This window comes from Apodemus sylvaticus, chromosome 22 (assembly GCF_947179515.1).
Source record: "Apodemus sylvaticus chromosome 22, mApoSyl1.1, whole genome shotgun sequence".
Classification (NCBI taxonomy): Eukaryota; Metazoa; Chordata; class Mammalia; order Rodentia; family Muridae; genus Apodemus; species Apodemus sylvaticus.
The window spans coordinates 41,158,715-41,184,930 of record NC_067493.1 but is presented as its reverse complement, the minus strand read 5'-3'; the positions used below and the strand labels follow the sequence as shown (position 1 = coordinate 41,184,930).

At 45.2% G+C, this 26,216-nt stretch overlaps 1 protein-coding gene across 1 annotated transcript in view; it reads right to left on the bottom strand.

The window, feature by feature from the left end:
• Positions 1 to 26,216, bottom strand: part of Tmem132d (transmembrane protein 132D) — a 637,993-nt gene that overhangs the window by 337,547 nt on the left and 274,230 nt on the right. The window contains exon 3 of the mRNA XM_052168292.1: positions 14,286 to 14,432. Within this exon, the coding sequence (XP_052024252.1) occupies positions 14,286 to 14,432 (147 nt within the window). The remainder of the gene's footprint in view (positions 1 to 14,285; positions 14,433 to 26,216) is intronic.

The following is a 26,216-nucleotide window of genomic DNA, read 5'->3' as shown; positions in this document are numbered from 1 at the left end:
GGTGGGAATCAGACACACAAAGATTCACTAACAAGCTACCCGCCCCTCTACCTCCCAGCTCCCTGCTTTTATCCTGATAGTTGAGGGAACAGTGGCTTGCCCATTCTGTAACTGACTGGGCTGGCTGTGTGTTTTCTTTGCAAGCTTGGACACAAGCCAGGCTAGAGAAGGCACCAGGGAATGTTCCACATGGAGATGAAGCTGTTTAGGTTGTTGTCCAAAACCCTGACAGATCAAACATGCTAAAACTACAAAATGTCACCTTGGCCCTGAGCCAGAGTCTGTAAACCCTCCCTGCTGACATCCAGGGCAGTGGTTCCTGCCTCACTTCCTGTCCTGTCTCCTGGGCGATGCTCCTAAGAAATGACTCTGGATTGAACACTGAGGTTTCTTGCTTCTGTCTCTGGGACCCAGCCTGTTCCATCTCAGGACAGTGCCTCACAAGAACTCATACGATGTCATTTTTTTTTTCAGGTGACCACAGCTGTAGTTTTGCACAGAACAATAGCACATAACGAAACATTTCATCCCAACCACCATGTTTTCTGTCCTGTGACTTTCTGGGAAAAGCATGAGGCCCAGATTTGCACACACAGATACCTGCAGTCTTGAGTGTTGATCATCCTCTGTGTTGCTGTGACATAGATACACAACACAACTTAATAGGGAGAGGGTGCCATAGGGTTCTCTTCACATTGTTGGCCCCATGTACTTGAAAAGAACCTCAGGCCACTGGAGTGTAGAGGGTGGGGCGCTCACTCACAGAGGGCAGGAAGCAGAGAGAGAAAAGCCCTGGTACTGTACCTGCAGACACTCACCCCACTGACCTACTTCCCATGTTTAAGCTTTGTGCACTTGGAAACTTTCAAATTAGTGCTACAAGCTGGGGACCATGGGCCAAGATGTGAACTTGTAGCAATGTGTAGGGATTTCAGATATAAACCATCATTGTCCTGAGCGGCTGGTTGAACATCTGCTGCATCCCAGACAGCACAGCCCCTCAGAATGTGTTACAGACACAGCTCCTGCAGAGGAGTCAGTCATACTGATGGTTTAGTTTTGGTTTCTTAAAACTAACTTCTGCATTCAGGGGACCCCAGTTCTTAGATGTTATGGTAAAATAAACTCTTTTGACTTGTGTTCAAATGGGAAAAAATGCAGAGGAGTGGATGAGCTTACAGGCTAGGGTATGGTGTCCTGTGAAAGCATGGAGTTGCAGTCAGAGCTTGGGGACTCTTGGACCCCTCACAACCATTCTTGTTACATAAACTATCTCCTTAAGGGATTGAAGAAATGATGACCTGTACATACAACCGCTTAGCAAGCTACACTGAAAACCATCTCTACACCATCCTCCATACTTGGCCTCTTCACATAGCTATCTATCACTAGGACTCACTGCCCCTTGAGGGCTCCACACAGGTTTTCACTTCTATCATCATCATGAGCATCACCATCCTTCTCCTCACCATCACTATCATCACCAGAATCATCACCAAGACCACCACCATCATTGTCATGATCAAGTCAGGGTCCCATGGAGCCTAGGTTGGTCTTTACATCTTTAGGTAACTGAAAATGGCCTAATCTCTTGATGCCCATGCTTCTGTCTCCCAAGTACTGGGATGACAGACATGCTCCACCATCAAAGACTTGTGCTAGGGACCAGACTCGGGATTTCATACATGCCAATCAAGCACTCTATCAATCAAACTTCACCCCCAGACTTCCATCTGACTCTGTTCTTTGTTATAAGAACAACCCACAAACCAAGCACGGTGTTCTTTTGTCCAGTACCTTGTGTCTCCATGAGGCATTCAGTGGGGGACGCATCCAGGAGCTGTCCAATCACAATGCTAAGTGACTGCAGACAAAGCATTCCCAGGGACCGCCCCTGATGCCAACTGACCCCTCAAGGTGGCTTCTCACACACAGGAAGTCCCCATTGATTTCCCCTTTACATTTTGAAATCGAACCTGACGTGATTGCATTTCACATTGGTATTCCCAATTCGTGAGTGAAAAACCCAGTTTGCTCTGAAGCTTCTTAGAATTCAGACTACTAGAAAGGAAGTCCTTCACCTTGCAGTGGAGCCTGAGGTCATCTGGCATCTTATTACCATCGTAGGACAATTGGTCCTACCTTGGAGACAAAGATTAAGTGCCCAGCAGCCACCAACATTTATTGACCAAAGTTTAATTTAAAGAAACAAACCTCATCAAAAGAGTAGACTGAGAAAATCCCCAGTGCTCCTGTGGTCAGGGTGGCAGGCTCTTTTCCACCTACACACTCAAGGCATTAAACTGGGGCCAGGATGTAGCTCAGTTGGTATAGTGTGTAGCTCACATGCAGGGGGCCTGGGTCTGAACCTTAGCACCTATAAACCAAGCATTGTAGTGCATGCCTCTGGTCCTCATGCTCAGAAGGTAATAGGAAAGGTCAGGAGTTCAAAACCATCCCTGGGTATATAGGAAGTTTGAGACCAGCTGTGGTTACATGAGATTCTGCCTCATAAATAGTAACCTAGTCCTTGGGCCTCAGTAGGTCCAAAAGAGAACTGGTATCTATGAATTTAAAATGAGCTCTAGAAAGTGAATTTAACTATAGTCGTGAGCTGTGTCTCAAACATCTGGCTTCTTTCAGCATACTTTGAACTTGGGTGCTGCTTTTCAATGAGTTACTAGTTTGGTCCTGTTCCAAATGGTCACGGATTGTTTTTCCACTCACCATTAATAGACTTTGGTTGGCTCCACTGAAGCACTATTAAGGAAAAAGGCAAAGGAAAATGTACAGAGAGGTTGCCTAGACTAGGGGAAGAAATAAGGATTCAGAGCATGTAGACAGAAGGGGATTCCCTTGGTGATATGTTATAAACCTGTAGTTATGTCAGAGATAGTGGTTCATGACCACAACCCCCTATATCTGGAAGTCAAAGACAAAAAAACAAGTTCAAGGTCAGCATGGGCTATTTAGTGATTTCCAGGCTAGCCTGATCTACATAGTTCCAGGCTATCCCGAGCCATATAGTGAGATGCTATGTTGAAAGAAAGAAAGAAGAAAGAAAGGAAGGAAGGAAGGAAGGAAGGAAGGAAGGAAGGAAGGAAGGAAGGAAGGAAGGAAGGAAGGAAGGAAGGAAGGGGGGAGGAAAGAGAAAAAGAAAGAGAGAGAGAAAGAGAGAAAGAGAGAGAAACAAAGAAACAAAGAAACAAAGAAGGAAGGAAGGAAAGAAAGGCAGGCAGGAAGGAAGGAAGGAAGGAAGGAAGGAAGGAAGGAAGGAAGAGAGGGAGGAAAAATCTCCATTTTTCTCTCTTTCTTTGCCCCTCCCTACCTTAGTTAAATTGAATAATCAATGACATTTCCCCACACTGGCTCACTGGCCTGCAGACTTGAAGTGGACTAGTGTCATAACACATGATTTACAACTCAGAATGGGACGTAAGGCTCTCTGCAGGAATGTAAAGCCCCACCCCCTCAGCTCCAACTTCCTGCCATACAAGCGCTGATGTCACCCAGAGCATCCTTGGACCAGCTGGTACCCATCAGGTGAAAGAGTCCTCTGCAAACAACTCCTCAGACCCCATCCGTGCCCAGAATAAAGTAAGCCAGGCAGGAGAATGCCACCAGGGTATAGTTTCCAGAATGCTTGGACAGGGTGGTACTCCTTTAGCAGGACTGTGGGCAAGCTTCCCTCCCTCGTTGGATCACACAACAATATTTCTTTGGGTTTACTCGGCATCCCTTTGAACCACTGTGATCTTCCAACTGGATCCCCAGGTCCTCCAGAAGCAAAATAACTGCATGTGTATAGCTTCATCACTGGGATCCTGGATCAGGGGTTATGTTGGGTAATGCTCACAGTGAGGGCTGCTATAGTGCAACAAGATGCACTGAGCCCTGAAGGGACCAAAGGCCTGGCTGTGGCAAAGCAGTACACCCTCTCTAAGAGAAAGCTGGGCTTCTCAGAGGGAATGCAGGGTACATTCTTCTCCACAACAGACACATATTAGGACCAACACATATCAGGACTACATGCATCAGGACCAACACTCATTAGGACCACACACGTCAGAACCACACACAAAAGAACCAACACACCGGTGCAGGCAGTGGTGGCACATGCCTATAATCCCAGCACTTGGGAGGCAGAGGCAGGTGGATTTCTGAGTTCAAGGCCAACCTGGTCTTCAGAGTGAGTTCCAGGACAGCCAGGGCTACACAGAGAAACTCTGTCTTGGGAAAAAAAAGAACCAACACACATCAGGACCAACACACATCAGGGCTGCATGCATTAAGACCAACACTCATTAGAACCACACACAAGAGCCACACAAAATAACCAATGCACATGAGAACCACATGTATCAGAACCAACACACATCAGAACCACACACATCAGGACCACATACATCAGGATCAACACACATCAGGACCACATGCAACAGGACCAACACACATCAGAACCACACACATCAGGACCACACACATCAGGACCACACACATCAGGGTCAACACACATCAGCACCACACGCAACAGGACCAACACACATCAGGACGACACACATCAGGACAGCACACATTAGAACCAACAGTCATCAGGCTCGATGTGATTGCAAAAGTCATGATCGCCAGCAAACAAAGAAAGCTTCCACTTCCATTTTTTTTTTTTTTTGCAGCAAGCTCACACAAGCAGACCACATAATAGCTGTAGATAAGAAACCAATTCGAGAATAAAGCCTTAGCTATATAGAAACAGACACAGAAGGAAACATAGACAGGGCCTGGGGGGAAGGACTCAGAATCCCTGTTGTGGTAGATGCAGTAGGAAGATTTTGAGCTCATAACTAGCTTGGGATATAGGGTGAGAACTTGTCTCAAAAACCCAAAGAGGACATGCCTCAGCTAGTAACGCGCTTGGTATATAAACAAAATAACCTGGATTTGAGTCCTAGGATTTACTTAAAACAAGTCAGGCATAGTGGTGTGTGTTTACAATCTCAGAGCTAGGCAGGAGGAGATGGGTGGATCCTTAGTGTCTCCTTACCAGTCAGCTTAGCTTATTTGGTGAACACTGGTCCTCTGAAAGATGGTGTCTTACAAAAACAAAGGTGGACAGTGGCTGAGGATGCCCATATCTGTTCATACACATATGCACCATATGCCCCCCATACACTTCCTAAAGACCCAACAAGACAACAGAAGGGAAAACTGAGAAAAGGGGAAAAATAAACCTAAGCATAAATTCAGACACTGATAATTGTTCTCATAGGACATGTATGCAGACACAGTTTGATAGACGCATCAAGTTCAAAAGCTCACAGGAAGACGAACAGCAGCACACAGCCTCCTGTGTGCCACACTGCCTGTGACAGAGGCTGCAGGAACTTTGAATAAGTCAGACCCTGAAGAGTGTCATCTTGCCCTGATACAGGGCCTTGTTGTCTGATGTTCTATGACATTTTAACTCCAGATCAACCAATGTCAGCCATGATCCGCAGCATGGAAATGCCCGTGAAAACTTCGAATGAGTCACATAGCACAATTATGGTTGATATTAAGTTATCATTTATGTTACATTTCCTATAGGGAAAAAAAAGGAGGTATTTTCTGTTTAGGGCTCCCTGGAGACTCTGTGAGCCTACAATGGTAGCTTCTTGCCTGAGCATAGTAACTCATCACTGTTACCCACCAAAAAGTGATACTAAATAATTTAACTCTAAATATAGTTCCCTGCTTGGAAATGGGAAAAATTAAAGAACAAATATATGGATATAATAAAAAGGTAATGCGTGAGTACATTAAGGCAAGACATGCGCTCACCCACCAGCTGCAGAGTGGGATGGGGGGACTGCCAGGGAGTGGTTACCACAGCACAGTTGGACGTATAATTCCCCTTAACCGTGGAAACCATGTGCATGAGTTCCTGTTGTCTCCTTGCATTGTCTACCTCTTATAGGACAATGAGAAATGCTTGCATCTACAGGGACAACATAAAGGGCTGTGGTTACCAAATCTGAGGCCCTGTTTGTTACTGCAGCCCAAATATCCCCCACCCCAAGGGCATCTACTGAACACGGGTCTTTCCAGGAGTGGTGTGACCCCCGTTATACCTCTTGTCACAGACATGGTATAGATCCTCTACAGAAGACACCTGCATATGGAGCTCTGTTCCTGAGGTAAGGGTTGTGGAGTATAAGGACCACTCTCCCCTTGCAGACATATTCAGTACATGGTCCTCAGAGCTGCTTCCAGATATGTGTATATAACATGTGATGTTCTTAGGTCTCAAGACAGGATGAAGAGGTGAACAGAGAATTTCCTCAGGAGAGCCACATAACAATGTGTGAACTGCATTAGATATTTCCTGACTTGCACAGTACATATGACCACTGTTCCCCCTTCTCTACTCCCTCTCTCTCTCTCCTTCCCTCTCCTGTCCCCCTTATCAAGTCTGACTAGTGCTGCTCATAAACTCCTGGGTAAGGCATCATCAACTACAATATGGTCCACCTACAAAGGACTAGGTCATTCCAAAAAAACCTCTTCCCCATCAGCCATCAAGAGCCTGAGCTGAACGTGGGGTACCATGAACCTCTTTCCCACTCTGTGCTGGAATGTTGGCTGACTTGATCTAGTGCCAACAGTCATGGCTGCCATGTGCTCACAAATGTACCTTGCCATCATGACTAAATCTATTTTGGAATACAGTTAGCTTCAGAATTCAGTGTGCCTTTGAGTGTTGTTATGTTGGGGGTGCGAGGGTTGATAGATACCACATTAGACACCTCCAGGCTAAGGATGACTCTGCTTTAAGGAGCTTACTATTTCAGAGGTGCAGCAGAAACCCCATTCCAGAAAGGGTCCTTTTCAGCTGTGGGCATGGGATGGGGAGGAGCCCTTTAGAGATTCCAGGTTGGAAGTAGAAGCTGGGAACATGTGGACCCTTTGTAAATCGGTATCTTATCCTCAGATGAAACTGTGGTTTCCCCAGCATCATACCTTGGAATCCCAATCCTATCTGCTCAGGTAACACCTACGTAAAAGGGACTTTTTTAGACAGATCATCACTCTCTGTTCCCATCATGCTCTGTGCCTATTCTAGCCCATCAGTTTAGCACTAAAAGTCTTTAGGGTGTGGTTGACTATTTCTTTTGTGCCATTTTAGGGTGGAGAGGACGGGCATGACGGATCCAGTCAATCAGGACTTAATTCTTCCTTGTGTTGTGGTGTGGTTTTCTTTCTTTCTTCTATTTTTTTTTAATAATTCCTTTGTTTTTGCCATCCCACCAGAGTATGAAATAGCTTCTGGGTTCTGAGCTGGGCAGGTGATTGTGAGATCCCTCACACCACAAGGGATCTGAACTGATTCATCTTATACCACTCTATATTTTATCAGTTTAATGGGTTCGTTATAGAGTCTTCCATTTTGTGTGGAATTAGCTTTTCCCCTTCAAATGCTGTAATTAACATCACTTAAAAACAAAATGAGTAGCATACTGATAACTCAAAAAAATATCAGGTTCTCTCTGGTCTTCCCCCATCTCTGGCTCTTCAATCACCCCCACCCTTCCCTGAAGGTTCCCAAGCATTTTAGTAGAGAAGGGTGTGACAGATATCCCATTTGTGGGAGAGCATCCCATTGATACACACTCTCTGCATTTTGATCAGTTGCAAGTATCTCCATTAGCCACCTCCCCACTGTACAAAGAAACTTCTCTGATGGGGGAATGAGACCTTCACTAATTCAGAAGTAGAAGGTATGAATTTAGAGGGTCATTTGATGCTTTGTTCATTTAGCAGAATATCAATAGTAGGTTCACCTCTGGGGCCTTAAGCTCCCCCAATGCCACCACTTAAAAGTGTATCTTCAAAGATTTTTGATAGTATTCCTAGAGCATGGTAGCCATCACCATTGCCTGACTGTTGAATTTTCTGATCACTGGTATCTTTTAGAGTCACCTCAACTCATACAGTGTAATGCTTTCAAGACCCGCCCAACTGCATCCCACACCCCAATCATCTCTTTTCTCTACAGAATCATATTTCTCCTTTTGGACATACCATATTTTGTTTATCGCATCTTTGGCCTTTATTGCTGAATGATTCCCAGCTTTGGGGCAGCATTGCGCTGTGCTCTACGAACATGCAACGTGCCTCTTGTGGGTGCCTGTTCTCTGTTTCCCTGGGCATCTTTTTAATGGAGGAGGTGTTGACCCCAATTGTCAGCCTGCATCTACCACATCATTTTTCTTTTCTCTTTTTATACTAACGTGATTGGTTCCCAGCCATTTCTCATCCTCGATACTTTATATATTTCTTGTTCCATTCTTAAAGTTTCTATCTCCTGGTACTCTTTATTCTGCTACAATGGTTTTGATTCCTGTCGAAGTGAATCTAGCAAGTGATTCCTTTTTATCTCTTAGCACCCTCCTGACCTCCAGCGGTTTCTTCTTCCCGCAGGCTTGACTTGTCTTTGTGACATGGTGCTCAGTTTGAATCTGAGAACACAGGCAAGCTCCAGGCTGTTTCATGTGGGAGATTCTGATTTGTTGGGGGGCGGGGGGGGGTCTATCCTTATTCCTTCCTGGCAATCATGATTCCCCTGCATCTGTTTGCATGCACGATGCCTCTGCATTGTTTTGTGTCTTGCTCCACATTTTTTTTTAAAAGGAACAACTAAGACTGGCCAGCTCCTGTCTTCTGCACCCTTTCTTTCAAGAACATTCCCTGAGTTTTGAGTTCAGTGCTGATGTGGGTTTCCATGGGAACATATGACATGTGTTGGGGATGGTGACTGGCCAGCACGCTCTCCTCATCTAACCGTCCAATGGAATTCCCCCCCCCCCCCCACATTTCATCTTTGTAAATTTCTGAGATGCTTGCTGGTTACCTGGTCACCCATGTTGCTCTTGTTGGTGGGGCCGAATTGCATGATTCTGAATTGGCATGTTGTCTATATTCTGACTCTCCTTGGCTGCCTGGCACGGCCATGTCATTCTTTTCTGACAAGGGACAGAGAATGGAGGTTGGCAGAAGCTTCCAGGAAGGTCACTTTTTTAAAAAGGCTGTGCCAGCTAAAAAGATCCTTTCCTGTCACTCTTACTTGATCTGCTATGCTGATGCAATGTTTGGCACCCCTGTAGCTCTCTTAATCTATGAAGAGATAAGCCAGCTCTTCTCAACCTAAGGGTTGCAAATCCCTTCAGGGGTCGAATGACTCTGTCACGGTGATTGCTTAAGACTATCTGAAAACACAGATATTTACATTATGATTCATAACAGTAGCAAGATTAGAGTTATGAGGTAACAACAAAATAATTCTATGGTCAGAATCAGCATAACACGAGGAACTGTAATGGGTCTGCAGTGTTAGAAAGGTTGAGAACCACTGATATAAATCATGAGTTTACATCATGTGGGGGCATAGTAGGTACCTGGGAACCCAGAAGTATCTGGAATTGTCTATCTGTCCTGGCTGGCTTTCTTTATTCATTACTTTTGTTATGTGACTAGGAAATGAACATCTATCTTACTTAAGCCATTCTTATGAGGTTTAAGAAAATTAAACAATCTTCCCTAATTATTCTTGTTAGTTTCTATTGACAACTTGACACAAACCTAGAGTCACCTAGGAAGAGAGAAACTCCAGTGAAAAACTGCATTAATCAGATTGTCTGGTGGGCATGCTTGGGAGGGATTATATCCATTGATGATTGATATAGGGAGGTCTACTGTGGGCAGTACCATTCTCTATGCAGGCATGTTCTAGGCTCTATAAGAAAGCTAGCTGCCCTGATCTAGAGAATGAACCAGCATATTCCATGATTTACATTTCAGGTTCCTGTTTCAGTTCCTGCCCTGGCTTCCCTCAATGATAAACTGTGACCTAGGAAGTATAAACCAAATAATAATCTTTTCCTTCTCAATTTGCTTTTGCTTATAACATTCATCACAGAAAACTAGAACGTCAATCTTAACAAATAGTTTGATGTATGTCTGTCAGGCCTCACGTTCATGTAGCCTCATACATTCAATCACAGCTATCTGTATCTAAACTACAAATTAAATGTCAATTACCTCTTTTTTTGAAGCTCATTCTATTGCTTAAAATATATTTGTTTTAAGATGAAACACATTACCTACAGTAAGTGGAAAATCACCATTGCGTGGAATAAAGAGGGCTCATTATGAGCAAGATTGGATTCTTGCAATGCCTGCCTGCCTGCCTACAAGACGTTATCAAGAAATCAAAGCCTCAAAGACAAGAAAGTTAGCTGAGTATGAGCCGGAGCATGAGGCACCTCTCCAGGCTACAGCCATGCTGGGGAATTCAGAAGTAGGCAGTTTGGTGTCATTCAAGTTCATTCAAACATAAGTCTGTGTGCCAAGAACATCATTTGCAGATCCACCATGGGAACCTCTGGGAAACCCCCATCCATGAGCAAAATTTTACCCATCAGGCTTTATACATATTTATCTAAGCTGGTACCCTGGCCAGCAAGATTCTGAAAATGGGCTCTAGGGGCAAAGAGCAATTAGCTATTCTGCTGTGGGTTCCGGATCCGTGAAGGCAAATCAAAGCAGATCTGATCGCCGAGATAACAGCATTGAGATGAGACTCTTGGCAAACAAACTTCTTCAAACAAGGAATATGAACTTGAAGGCGATAAGAGATCTTCACTCACTCCCGCTGAGTTCATCGCTGATACGAAAGTGGCTCCTTACCCATGAAATTGCACCTGTCACAGCGACTTCACTTCATTAAGGCAGCTTCCTGATCCAGGCAAGATTATCAGCAATACACAATCTAGGACTCTCCAGCTAATGAAGACTGCCTCTCCTGAGTTCCCACAGCTGAGCTCAGAGTTTTAAGATAATGGAGGAACGGCAAGAGAGACGAAAGAATTTATAAAGCAAAACAGCCCCCCCCCCCCTTCTCAGAAGCCAAAGCTACCAACATTATCAAAGCATCAACTCAATGAAACATTTTCCAATTATCCTCGAGAAGAAAGCGACCTCGCCTCATTTCAGCATCACCTGAGATGCCGGACCAAGGTTTCCCTTTATTCTACTCAGGGAAGATACTATAAAATGAAAGGTTTTGAAGTGGGTCAGGGATAACTATTGAAGATGCTAATAAATGTGTGGTACCTAATGAAAACATCTATTTTCATTATGTACATTTTATTAAGTAGAAAACAGATACGGGGTGAAAAAAAAAAAAACCTCAACCCAAATGTTTCACTGCAAAGAATAATTTACATTCAGCATTTCCTGGCATCCCAACTCTGCTCGCAGGAGTCCCAGGTGTCAATCTTCTCTGGAGTTTTCTTTTTCTCGGACAGCATCTGCTCAGATAAATATTCTTCTACATTTTTCTTGAGTGGACTTCTTTGGACTCATAAACTTTAGACCCATCTGTGAGCACGTGTTTAGACTTGTATCTTAACGGAGGCAGACTTATTCCAGATTTCATTAATCAAGCAATTACAGGCATCCACTTGCATACCAGGCACTTGCTTGGAGGCTGCAGACACAGCTGCAAGTAAGGCATGATTCTGACACCAAAGGAGCTTCTGGTCTAGGATCTCATGAAGGTCAGTCTACCAGCCTGTCACATTGGGACCCTACATTGTATTTGTGTCCTATGAAAGGTGCACATGATCACATCGTGCAAGCATATCACTAGCATGTGGTAGACATGTGTTTGATATAACGTGTCCTCACCCTTAAATAAAGCACTGTACAGGTATCAATTGCCATTATCTGGACCAAGCATGGGACAAGAAAATGCTCCAAATGGGTCACATCATGCGGCTATATCCTTCAGAGAAAAATCCCTGGGTAGTCTCTCCAGAGTTTTCTTTATTAAAAGAGACATTGGCAAAGGTGCAGGACAAGAGGTGACTACTCCATACACTCCAGTGTTTAGAGATGGCCTAGAGACATGGCGTACTGGAAGGCTTGGGTTGTCAGAGCAAAGGCAGGGCAGCTTGTACCCTGAGGTGAGGGGCCACCCTCAGATGTTCTTCCCCTCTGTGTCCAGGATGAACATAGTCGATTGTTAATGATGTGGTTCAAATCCCTTTGCATCTGTGGGCAACATTACTGCTTATCGACTAGTCAAAGCAGATAGCAAACACTGGCCTAGGAGAAATGGGAATATGTTAGCTGGACCCTTTCTCCCACCCGTCTCTCCTCTTGTGCTAGAGAATAAAAGAAATCATCCAACAACATCATCTAGGCATCCATCATTCATTCGTGGTTTTACTCATTTATCCGTTCATATATCTGTCCTTCCTATCATCTATCTAGTTATCATTCAGTCGTTCATCCTTTCACTTGGTCATCCATCCATCCATCCATCATCATCTGCAGAGATATCTTACCAGCCAAGTCCACTCATCTACCATCCATCCATATCTCCATCCATCCATTTATCCCTCATCCTTCCATCCATCATTTATCCATCTAAATAAGTATCATTTACTTTTTCTTGTGGTTGTTGGCAAACACCCCATGAGACACACCTTATGGGAGGAAGGATTTCTTTTGATTCACAACTTAAGTACAAATCCAGTCCAGCACAGTAGAGCAAACAAGAGCGGGCTGGATATGGTAGCAACACGTCTTTAATCCCACGCTTGGGAGACAGAGGTAGGCAGAACTCTGGCTCCAAGGCTAGCTTGGTCTATGGGGTAATTTCCAGGACAGCCAAGACTACACAGAGAAACCCTGACTTGAAAAGACAAACAAGCAAGCAAACAAGCAAGTTTAAAAAAACAAAAACCCAAAAAGTGTGAGGTGGGTGGGTCACATTGCTTCTGCAGTCCAGCCGCAGAGAACAGACAAGAAACAGAGCCTCAAGCCCTACTCCTAGTGATACATTTCCTCCCAGAAGTTTCCATAATCTCCCAAAACAGGCTGCCAGCTGAAGACTTAATGTGCAAATGAGAAAGCCTATTGGGGGTGGGGGGGTCACATTTAAGCCACAATACCAACCTATTCACCCATCCACCCATCCATCCATCCATCCATCCATCCATCCAGCAATCCAGCAATCCAAACTCTATACCCCCATTACTCTGTCCATCACTGTTTTTGCATATGTCTGTCCATCAGTCCTCATGTCAGTTTGGCTACATGACCACAGTGTCACCTTTCATGAGGATGGTGCTCAGTTGGCAAGTTGGATCTCTCGCCTGGGCACACCAGGCTGAGATCATGTGAGACCAAGAAGTTGAGCTGCTCCTACCACAGGAACATCTGGGGCAGAGCTCAAACACTGGCTTCCTCTTTTCCTCTCTTTTCCATTCAGAAAAAAACAAGGAAGGGCACAGACGCGAGCTACTGCAGGTGACCCAGATTCTGGTAAAGGAGAACAGAGAGGGACTAATGCCAAACCATCCCTGAATTGGTTTCAAGTGCTTTTGGTAATGAATTAAGGGAGCGGGGGCTAAAACAAAGCAGCAATAGCCACCTCCATATCACAGGAAATAAATGTATTCTCCAAACAACTGAATTTTAGAATTTAGAACTGCATTCCAGGAACAATGTACTACCTCCCTCAATTCATCCTTTGATTTTTCGCTCAATTTTTTTTTCAGTAATATAAAGGGCCAGAAGAAACCTAAAAGTGACAAAGAAAACGTATGTGACCAGACTAGGAATTCTCTGAGGTTCCGGGAGAGAAGAATAAATCAAGAACTCCTAAGTCTCCAAGCCCTTCCCTGCCCAGCTGTGAATTGCCTGTTTCTAATTTGGTGGCTATCAGAAGCAGATCCGGGTTTTAATTTCTCCCCGGGGTGATTCATGATCGCCTGTAATTCCACAGCGGGCGGCCCACTGCTCCATCAGAAAGTGCCCCCTGCACAAATACAATCACATGCATTATGCTGGCATCAGCGCTGTAAAGGTGGGCTGCACCCCGCCTGTAAAAGAGCGATCGCGCCTGTGTTTAACGCATGTGGAAATACTCACGATGTAAGAGATAACCCGCAATTCTGACACCTCTGAGGTAAATCAGAAAGAAGTGACAACTTCCTGTATTGTTGGATGCCACCGCATGAAGAGATCCTTGCGGATGATAGACCCTCTGTGGCCCTGTGTGGGGTCCACTAAGAACGGTACCCCACTGCCCCATCTGTGAGACTCCGCCCGTTTTACCTAGAGCCTTAAAGACACACAGCACACACTAAATACAACTTGCAATGGAGTTAGCAAACCTAGGAGCAACAGGAAGTCACCCCGGCAGAGTCCGAGCACAGCACTGGCCAGGTGGGACTTACCTCTTTTCGGAGCCGGCAGATTTCTTCTGACAAGCAATGACAGCTGGTGCATACTTCCCAGTGTACTCGGCGCTCTGCTTGACATCCCAGAGAGAAGAGCTGCTAGCTCTCACCCCAACAATGCTCACTCCTTTCTTAACCTTGGCCCTGTTGGAGACAGGAGGTGAATGTTTGAAATTGCCCTGGGGAAGTCCAGGGGCACTAAGGGTGCCCCAGACACAGTGAGCATTTGCACATCGTAGCCTTGAGGGTATGAGCTCATTCACGAGGAATGGGTTTAAACCCACATTTGTAACCACATTTCCTATCCATCTGTCACAGATACCCCCACCTCACCCCACACCCCAGTTATCCCCACTTTTACAGAAGGAGCTGAGCAAAAACCGTGATGGCCTTCAGCAAACATCTGTTACATACCGAAATAAAATGTCTCTGTTAATTAAAAGACAACACGTAAAACAACAACGGTAAAACCTACCTGAAATCCCGTACAGTGAGTAGTTGGGAAATGGAAGTCAGCCAAAAAATATAGAGCTAACTTTCAAAATAAGGGAGGGCCTGCAGGGAGAGGGTCCGGAGCAGCCAGCAAACAGTATGACTGGCAACGACTACATCTGACTTTCCCAGCAGTGTCTGAGTTCCACCCAGGAGAACTGAGGCTCAGACAGGTGAGAGGACGGATATTCATGAGAGCCAGCACATACGGACTGGGCAGAGAAGGGCTAGCTAACGGCTATGTTTCTGTTCCCTCCTGACATTCTGATCATTTATATTTGTTGGGGTTCTGCCTAAGCTCCACCCCACACCTACCTGGCAATAGCCAGGTATGCCCCGCCCCAGAGATCTGGCCCACTATAAGAGGGGTTACTTGCCCCTCCTCTCCCTCTTTGCTCTCCGCTCTCCCACATTCTCTCACCTCTCTGCCCCTTGGGCTCTTCCCCCCTCCACGTGGTCATGGCCGGCCTCCACTCCACTCTCTCTATTCTCTCTCTCTCTCTCTCTCTCTCCCTTTCTCTACCACTAACTCCCATCCCCTACTCTGAATAAACTCTATTCTATACTATGCCTGTGTGTGTGTGGTCCCTCAGGGGCAGAGGTGCCCAGGCAAGGGCCCGTCTGGACACCTTCCTCCACGCCGCCTAGCCACACTCCCCTAACCCCCTATACTCTCCCTTTTTAAGCCCCTTCAATATTGCCAAACCAGAGCCTGCATCATCATCGTTGTCATCATCATCATCATCACCATCACTAAAGATACAACCCCCATCTTGATCATCATCATCACCACCACCACCACCACCACCACAGTCCCCATCTTCTTCTTCACCATCACCACCACAAACCCCTCTTCAACATCACCATGACAACCATCACCACCACCACCACCACCATATCCATCTCTTTCATCAGCATCACCACCTCCATCTTCTCCCTCCTCCTCCTCCTCTTTCTCTTCCTCCTCCTCTTCCTCTCCCTCTTCCTCCTCTGCACTATGGATTACTTACCAATTGGATGCTATTCTAAATTCATTGTACTTCTATATCATTTCATCCTCAAATAATCTGCTAGGTCATTTGTAAATCTTGTTTCTCACATGACTCCAGAGACAAGGAACAGGCCTTGGGCTGCAGATAGTGAAGGAACTCTGGACAACTGGAGTGTGGTGAGCCCAGCTCTGGAAGGCCTTGTGCTTCTCCCCCATTCTTTTGGCCTTGCTCAAAAACTGTTAGACTACATTCCTAAAACTAGTGACGGCGATCTATTCCCTTATTTGGCCACTTTTCCTCCTGAGCCTGATGACCAAGATCTAGCTATCAAACTACTGAAGTCAGCAATGAAAAGCCCCCTTTGGCCCACCTAATTAACATTCCCAATTAAAATTAAACATCTCATCCTAAGACAGGATAAACGTTATAAACTTTACTTTTATAAACTGCCATTTGCCTATGGGCCATGTCTGTTTCCTCTCTACCCAGAGGAAGTACTTTGTCCTCTGGGAACAAATAGCCCTCCTCCCTCTCTGTGTTCCCTTCCCCTTCTCCATCTTCCTTTTTCCCTAGTCTTTGTTTCTTATTCCCTGCCATTTGTCCCTCATGGACAAATACATCTCCTTTGTGTTGAGAACTTGGTCTTGGGGTATCTTGAACAGATACTTTTCTTTCAGGTAGAACACCACTCTGGGCTCTGCCTGCGTCTCTGTGAACTGCTATTAGAGCTGATAAGGCTAATAATGTTCACCTGCTCTGCTACTTAGTGCTGGTTGGTTTGTATCACGCTGCCCAATATCAACTTATGATTTAGCCAAGGACATATTCACCAAGGCAGTCAGTCCACTTTCCACCTGAGACTCCATTTGCCTTCATCTCTCCCTCTCTCTTCTCCCTTCATTATGGAAGGGAACCATGTGGTCCCATGGGCTTTTCTGCAAACTACAAATACCCCTGCCCTTACACAAGAGCTGGATGACGGGGGAAGCAGCTCTTTGCACACATTTCCTTGTTTCTTTCTAAGAAATTTCAAAAGAAAAAGCTTCCGTGCGATGGGAAGTCCGTGGCAAAAGGGCAACACAGTGATTTTCACAGTTTGATTTACAAACTGCCTGTAGATGTTAAGAATTCGTGTTTCCTACTGTGCCTTCCCTTTCTCATTCCTTGGGGAGAATATAAAGAGCTTAGAAGGAACAGTGCCAAGGGATGCCTGGAGGCTTTGGTTCTCCAGGGGAGGAGATGGTGATGCTAGCAGCAGTCTCTGTCGCGCGCTCTGTGTTATAGTTATGTGATCAGAAGAGGAGCCCCCAATTCCTGTCCCAAACCCTTGAAATCTTCACTGTTAGAGGCAACACAATGCTCTGAGAATGGGACAGTAAAGTGTCTTAGTTAGGATTTTACCGCTGTGAACAGACACCATGACCAAGGCAAGTCTTATAAAGGATAATGTTTAATTGGGGCTGTCTTACAGCTTCAGAGGTTTAGCCCATTATCATCAAGGTGGGAGCATAGCAGCATCCAGGCAGACATGGTGCAGGAGGAGCTAAGAGTTATACATCTTCATCTGAAGGCTGCTAGAAGACTGGCTTCCAGGCAGCTAGGATGAGGGTCTTAAAGCCCACTCCCACAGAGACACACCTATTCTAACAAGACCACACCTACTCCAACAGGGCCACCTTCTAATAGTGCTACTCCATGGGCCAAGCATATAGAAACTATCACAAAAAAACAGAGGCATGCCTGTCCTGTACCATTACTACTTCAATTGGGAACAGTTTTATACACACTGTGCAGCAGACGATACTAAGTGATCATAGCCCTGAAAGGCAATCAGCAAGACTGGCAGTATTACTGCAGATAGGGTAGTGAGAGATTTCCCATCATCCCCTAGCTGAAAACAGTGAGACTCTATGTTTATACTACACATGTAAGATAATTCATATCTAGTATCTGGTAGCCTAGAAAGGTCAGAAATATCGGCAAATTGAGGGCATCCTGTGAATCAGTAGAATCCTATGCTCCTGGACTGAGCTGTGGTGGTTTGAATATGCTTGGCCCATGGGAAGTGCTGTGATCAGAAGGTATGGCTTTGTGTGGAGTAGGTGTGGACTTGTTAGAGGAAGTGCATCACTGTGAGGGTGGGATTTGAGGTCCTTAGTTCAAGCTCTGCTCAGTGCAGAAGAGACCCTCCTCCTGGATGCCTTTGGAAGACAGTCTCTTCTGGATGCCTTCATAGCAATATTCAGAACTCTTGGATCCTCCAGAATTATGTCTCCCTACACGCTGCCATGTTTCCTGTCATGATGATAATAGACTGAACCTCTGGAACTGTAAGCTAGCCCCAATTAAATGTTTTCCATTATATGAGTTGTCCTGGTCATGGTGTCTCTTCACAGCAGTGAAACCCAAACTGGACATGAGGGAAGCATTTTCCCTCGATGTACATATCATGGCCATTTGCTTTGGGGAACTGGAGTCATGCTGTGTCCTTTCACAGGAAGAAGATTCTGCGAGGTTGTGCCAGAATATGGATTTCTCTGGATGGCATATGCCCTTTCCCCTTTGTTTTCTATAGTTTGTGTGCTTCTCATGGCATGAAACTGAGCAGCACACATGGACTACAGGGTAAGTCCTTTGAGTCTTCCTAGTGACTTGTTGGAGTTGTTGGTGGTCTTGAACATTGATAGTTTCCTGCTGGAAGACTATATACTTCAGATTCCCTTTTGGACTATGGGAATCATTTCCACCCTTATAAAGGTTACAGCCAGCTTCTTCCTATGGGAATTTTCTCTCCCCTGCCCATATGGCATGGGGCTTATGACCCATCCATCCACATGGATGAGATCGAAATTGAACCCCTCATTGTGTTTCAGTCAATAAATACAGTCCTGCCTACAAGTCAGACTTGCCTGGCCCTTCCTCTACTAACCCCTTGCTGCCTTTTCTGGCTCCTTTGATCTGCCTATGATAATATAACAGGGACATTGACCCCTCGAAATACACAAATTAGTGTACAATGACAGGGGAATTGACCCCTTATGAATAGTCCTATGTAGTGTGTAGTTTCTACTTTTGAACACCAGGTGGACTTTGCTACCAGCTCCTCCCCTGATTCCCTTGGATCCACAGATGAAACACACACACACAAACACACACACACACACACACACACACACACACACACATTAGCATATCTCTAATATTTTTTTTTAGCTCAAGAACTGGGCACTTCTAAGCCTCCTGTGACTAAAGTGCCCTTACCTTCACTCCTAGCTCAACACCTCTAACGCTGCTCTCAGTTCAGTTGCTCAGTTACTTTAATCCTAGCTCAGCACCCTAAATCTGCCCTCAGTTTAGTTGCATTTCTAATCTCCCTCCTGCTACCCCAGGCCCAGTTGAGGAAGCAGCCAATGGCCACTCCACCCAAGATTTCACATGGCTGGTGGCTCTCTCTCTCTCCTTCTGAAGCATTCGAATCTCCTTTCCTCTTTTGCATCTCCTAGCCTCCCTGTCGGAACCTGGAAGTTCAACCTCTTCCACACAACCATTGGCCACTAGAATCTTTATTGGTTGATCAAGAACCAGCTGGGGAACAGGATCTTCAGTGTTCACAGGCAAATTCCCAGTCAAAGCATCAGAACCACCCCCTACAATCCTAGGTACTAACATTAACAGTTTTAAAAATGGATTGTAACATATGACTGGCATTGTGTCCATGGGGGGAAATGAGCATGCTTTGTGGAGTTTTGTTCTTCTGGTGTTGGGATGGGACCCGGGACCCAGGACCCAACAAGCATCCTATCACCAGGTGACACCCTGGCACATGGTTTGTATTCCAAATCATGACTACCTAACATACCCTTTGCATGCATCATTAATAAAGGTGAGGTTTTATGCCCAAACCTCAAGTCTAGCTGGCTTGGATACCCAGGAGAATCTTCTGGCAATACATTTTGGCTCCTGTTTTGTACAAGCTTGACTAAATTATAGGCAGTCAGGCATGTTGGTGAAGCAGCTGGGGAGACGACCCAGTGTAGAATGTGTTTGCTGAGCAGGCATGAGTTTGATCCACTGCACCTATGTAAAAGCTGGGAGCAGAGGGAAAAGTTTGTAATCCCAGTGCTAGAGAAGTGGTGACAGGAAGATCTCAGGGGCTTGCTTGACAGCTAGTCTGGCCAGATGGGTGAGTCCCAGGTCTCTGTGAGAAAGCCTACCTCAAAAGCAAGGTGAGATGATTAAAAGCCCTGAGATCAGTGTGTGGCCTCCACATGCACCTGTGTGGTGTTTTACACACACACACACACACACACACACACACACACACACACAGAGATCTGCTAGTATAAGACTACATTCACCATGAACAGCTATTCTTCCAAGATGTTAAAATGGATTATAGAGGCTGTCCCAATTGCTGAGCACTAAAATTTTATTGAATCAAATTTGCTTTAAATAAATAGGTCATCAGTCTGACTTTGGCAATCTCTTATTCTCTGGATGTTTCTGGTACATAGGCCTTAGCTGACATAAAATGGGCTTATATTTTACTCAGATTTTAATCCTAAGTAGGTCATTTAGAATTTGGATGATGTTTCTCAGCAAGTGGTTTTTCAAATTAATGGGGTTATTTATTCAGCCCTTAAATTACCTGAAGTTTTCTCTAGCTACAGTGGTCTTGAAGAGGAATTTCTAAGATTTACCATAGAATACTAGATTCACCTCTCCCAGGAACAGAAGACTTTCCCGAGAAAGCACACACACACACATACACACACACAGCCTGTATAGCTGACACGGAGTGGGAAAGAGATGTTTGCCTGGTGGAAGCCCATGCCATGTGTGAGCATCACATACAAACATCTGCAACATCTGCAAGGTTGGCCGCCAGCTCCTTGGAGATGGATCTGAGGTGTTTACAGAGCACGGCCAGCCTGTGTTAATCATTCTGAAACATTTCCTTTCAGAGTTACAAGTGGCAGCCTGTGGAAGCCCATGGCAAGCAGTTCTTAGAACCTGTGGAGACTGGCTTCACTGGGTCTGAACCAAATGTGAGCTCCCTCTTTGTTTATGACACGCGGGTTCCTTATAGTCATTAATGGAAGTTTATAACCCACTTGTGGTTCCATAAATACAGGTTACCCTGACAGCCTCATTACCAGAGATAAACACAGCACTTGATTTCCAAAGACACTTTATTGTAGATTTACATTTAATAACACATCCACCATGGTGAGAGCAAAAAAGCCATAATTTTCCCCAGAGTATGCCCATGCAGTGTAGGCTGATACAGACAGAACCTGCTAGGGGCTAGGGGATGCTGTGCTGTTAAAACATAATAGAGCAAGCTGTAAAGACTAGATATGTGTGTTATGTGTGATGTTTATATTATGTATATAGCTTAAGCACAAAGTATACCCACACTGCCCCAAGCACAGGATTCAGACTTAACTGAAATATATGAGAATAGCTGGCAGCCTAGATGCTGAATACTGGGGCATGCTGGTTCTGTTTGTGCCTCTCCCTGCTTTTCCATGCCCTAGCCTGTGACTCTGGATTACTGTTTAAGCAATCTGCCCTCTAGCAATGATGACCTTAATCCTAGATCATACATTCAGGGTGTCTGTCTACTACCTTGATAAAGAGGTTGACAGTCAACCCAAGCCAACTGTCTTTAGTCAGGGTTTCATTGCTATGAAAAGACACCATGTCCAAAGCAAATCTTATCAAGGAAAACATTTAATTAGGGTTGGTTTACAGTTTTAGTGTTCAGTCCATTATCATCATGGCAGGAAGCATGGCAGTGTGCAGGTAGACATGGTGCTGGAGGAGCTGAGAGTTGTACATCTTAATCTGAAGGCAGCCACTGGATGTAACTTGAGCATTTAAGACCTCAAAGCCCTGACTCTACAAGGACACACTTCTAATAAGGCCACACCTCCTAATAGTGCCACTCTCTATGGTCAGGCATTCAAACACATGATTCTATGGGGGCCATACTTATTTAAACCACCACACCAACTACCCAAAAGCCCTGCCCTGGGAATTCACCAAACACTGAGCCCTCTTTCTCTTCCCTTCCCTCCCACCTTCTTTCTCTCTAGTCCCTGAAATTATCACTTAGAAGTTGGGTGTTTATTAGCATATGCAAATGATCCAATCCATTAAGGTCAACAGGTGTCAACAGTCCTCTAGTATTAACATGTGCAAGCTACTCATTATTAACGTATGCAGGTTGTCCCTTGTATTAACATATGCAAATGAGCCTGTAGCATTGACATAGGCAAATGATCTCTTAGCACTACCATATGCAACAGGCCCCAGGCATTAACATATGCAAATGAACCCCACATTAATATGTGCAAATTATCCCCTAGCACTAGCATGTACAAATAAAACCTGTCACTCACATATACAAATTCACCTGACATTACCTTATGCAAATATTTCAGAATCTAGCTGTCTCAGGCTGTTCTTTTAAACTATGAAATAGCCACCATCCTCCCATATGGTTACCTTTTAAACTAGACTGGAGGTAATTCATCTGCTGTAAGGCTGACTGAGGTGCTGTCAAAGACCCCTAAAACAGGCTTGCTTTGCAAAAAGGTATTACTCTTCTCTGAAGCAGCTCACAGCAGGCCTTGGTGATGGGTGGCTCTGATCCACTCAGCTATTCGGAGATCAAAGCTGATCATGGTCCTGGTGTTTCTAGCCCCTGTTTTGCAGCACCTCTGTCCTAAGCACCCCAGCCAGTGGGAAGAAAGAAGGGCAAAGAACAGGGCAGGGAGGGTGGCGGTACAAACTCAGGCACACTCATAGTCTATAGAAGGCTTTTACTCTCTTGGCCACATATGGTTACAGATGCAAAGGCTTCTGGGAGCCAATCCCCACCAGGACCTGACAGCAGTGATACCCAAGGAGAGTTGGGTCTGTGGATGCCTTGCATTCTTACCTTAGTGAAATGTGTCCTACATCCTGGAGACCTTGGGCAAAGCTAAATCCCCCTGCACCACTGCACAGAGGCCCACTACAGAGAAGCCCCACCTAAACAGTCACCAGCAAGCAATGCAGCCACATTCATTATTAAGCCACATGTGGATTATTAAAAGTGCCTGTGTACTCAAAAAAAAAAAAAAAAGGTACCAAAATGGAAGTTAGAAATGATAGAAGAGAAACAAATTGGGCTCGAATATTTCTGTTCCTTGTGAGATTTATTTAAAAATTGTGAGTGCAGATATTTGTGGCAGAGGAGGAGAAAGAAGAGAAGAAATTTAAGAGAAAAATTGAGACAAAGTAAAAGACAGGAGGGCAAAGAGAGGCACAGGGTAGAGAGAAACATTTTGGGAAGTTCAGTCCACTCGTATAAAGTTCAAAGAAGGAGAGGAAAACCTTGGGTGGCCTGGAAGTACAGTATATGTGCCCAAAGGATGTTCTAGAACTAGAAAGTAATACTGGCCAAACACTCTTAACATAGTCCATCATCCACAACCTGCCTCGGGATTCTCAGGAATCTGAGAATGGAAAGAAGGAATGGACTTCCAAGCAGCTTTGAGAGGGAAAGCTTGCTGGGAGCATCCTTTTCTGAATCCCAAAGGATAAAGCATTTTTTTCCAGAGCCTCATCTCTCAGGACACCAAGTCCCATTGAGCTCCAGCAAGCTTCACCCACAGCTGCATGAGGCCCTCCCTATCTGCTGAGCGGCAGAGAGATGGCTCACAGTTGGACACCATACCTAAGGCACTACAGGCTTCCTGATCAATACAGGAGAAAACACATTTACCTCTCAGTTCAAAGACTAGTAGATATCACACTGAATTTTGGACACTGTTTCCTGTCCCTTGTGTTCTCTCATTAACTGTGGCCAAGAATAAAATAATTTCCATTTTCTGTGGTATGGTAGCCAGGTATCCCATGGTTAATAACTCTGCTTCTAATTTCTAAGTGATCTTGACCACATGACTTCCTACCAAGTTCACACGTTATACAATGGTGAGTCCTAGCTGTGTCTGAACACTGTACTGGTAAACAGACATGAGCCTTCCTGGATACCACTATCTATACCGTGACAGTCATGTCCCCATGTCCCCATGCCGCCATGTTCCTTTGGAGTCGCATAGGGTCAGACTTTATATCACAGGGATATAGTCTTTGCTAAGCCTCTTTCATCCTGACTTGAAGATTGTAGTAGTTTGAGAAATCTCTCCAACAGGCTCAGGTAACTGGCACCGTTTGAGAAGGTTGCAGGATCTTTAAAAGGTAGAACCTCATTGGAGGAAGCAGTTCACTGGGGGCGGGTTTGGAGAGCGTACAGCCTTCTGGTTCAATCTCTGCTTTCTGTGTGTGATACACTCTGGCTGCCAGGCCATCCTGACATTATGGAGACTCCCCTATCCTCTCCACCCTCCCCCCACCCCCACTGGAGCCAATATAAACTCTTCTACAGGTTGCTTTTAATTATGATGTTTTATTGAAGCAAAAGGAAACTAATATAAGAGCTATGCCAATGTATGCAGGCAGCTAAGACAGACCCGGTCGGAAGTGCAAGACCAGAGTGATCAGCATTAGGCAATTCCAACCTGATAGTATGTTCTCCAGCAGGAAACATATTTTGATGTGCCGTGTTGAGGTTGGCACATACGTTTATAAAGCTGGCACTTTCCACTCTTGAAATACTGTGTGCTACATATAACACATTACAGGCAGACAACAAAAACATTGACATGAGAAATAAATATTTTGAGAAATGGTGGCTATTCTTTCATGCCTATGAACCTTCTGGCACATTGCCAGGATGTGTACACAGGTCCATTACCGTGTGGCACATGGGTACCTTGAACCCCACTGCAGGATCTATGTGTGCCAGTCTCAGCAAGGGTGACAGGAGATATCCAGGAACCCACACCCCACCCCCACAGCACCTGGCTGTCTGACAACTGCCACCTACTAGAGATTAAAAAGGGAAAAAGGCAAAGGCCAAGAAGGATTTGTTCTCAAGGAGGGAGGGGCCCCATTCCTGAGGAGCAGCCAAGGGTGTGGTCAGGAAAGGGGTGTGGCTTCAGAAGGGGCGTGGTCTTGTGATAGGTGCGGCTTCCAGAAAGAGGTATAGCTAGCTTCTGACAGGCTAGATCCCATATTGCACCACTTGTGGTAAACCTTGGGTTAGCTAAACACTAAGAGGCCATGAAGGGAGAGCCTGTGTTATGAAATCCACAGTACAGACCACACTGAGAGAGACGTCGTGGGGTGAAGTCCACCCATGCCTTTATTCCCAAGGCAGTCATACCTACCTTCTAAGTTCAGGCTGCCACTAGGCTTTGCTTGAACTCTCATCCCAATATTTCAACAGTACTCTGTCACCTTTCCAAAATTTTACAAAAATGTTCTGGGTACACAAACACACTCAAGGCAAAAAAAAAAAAAAAAAAAAAAAAAAAAAAAAAAAAAATCAGCCTACTGTTAGCAGTCACTTCTGGGACTCCGTTAGTAGGAAAACAGCCAGATGTCCCATGACTATACCCTCACTATCAACATTTCACTCCCCCATTCTCCTATGGACCTCTTTATTCATGCATTATCTGTAATTCTATACAAATATGATAAAACCTTGGCCAGCCACATGCCTGGTGCCTGTCAAACTGGAACACTCGCCATCCAAGGGAAGTTCATATGGAGTGTAACATAAGCAGTTATGAATAACACACTGCACATCTGTATGTGACAGCTGTGTATGAGGCATGCTGCTGTGATCACAGACCATCCAGGTTTTTTTTTTTAAAGTCAACTCCAAAGATAAATAAACCAGCCTGATGCAGAAGGCTGCCTGGCTGCAGACCAACCCAGAAACAAACACTAGGTGAAGGGAAGGCCCACAGCTGGACCTGTGTGGCATTGCAAAGTCCCCTCCCAGGCCAGCTGCTTGCTTGGAGAACTCTTGATGTCTTCTGAATATCAGAGCCTCTGCATTCCGAGCATATGCTAAATGACTTCATTTGCCAGTATAGTGACCACTGACTCTTGGCAACTATATCAGAGCTTAGAGCCCCCTGAAGTCTTACAGATCCTGGATATGTAGCTTCCCTTTTCATAACATAGTGCAAATAAGATGGCCAGAGGCCCATTTCCCTTCTGGCTTTATCTCAGGGGAGATATGACAGAGATGGATAAAGAAGGTTGTCAACTGTAGCTATACACATCCTGGCAAGGAGAAGTTGGCAAGGACCAGAGGGCTTTGACACTGGCCACTTGGGAGTGGAACATTGCACCACCAAGGCAATGTGGTAGCGATGCAGTAGCCAATCTGTAGCTATGGCTACCACAGGCCATACCTGCAGCAGCTGCTGATGCTGCTGGAGGCTGACCATTCAACAGCTGCAAAGCACCAGCTCATTAACATCCCGAGTAACAAGTCCCCAAGCTGAGGATAGAGAGCCATGAGTCTCTGGCTTCT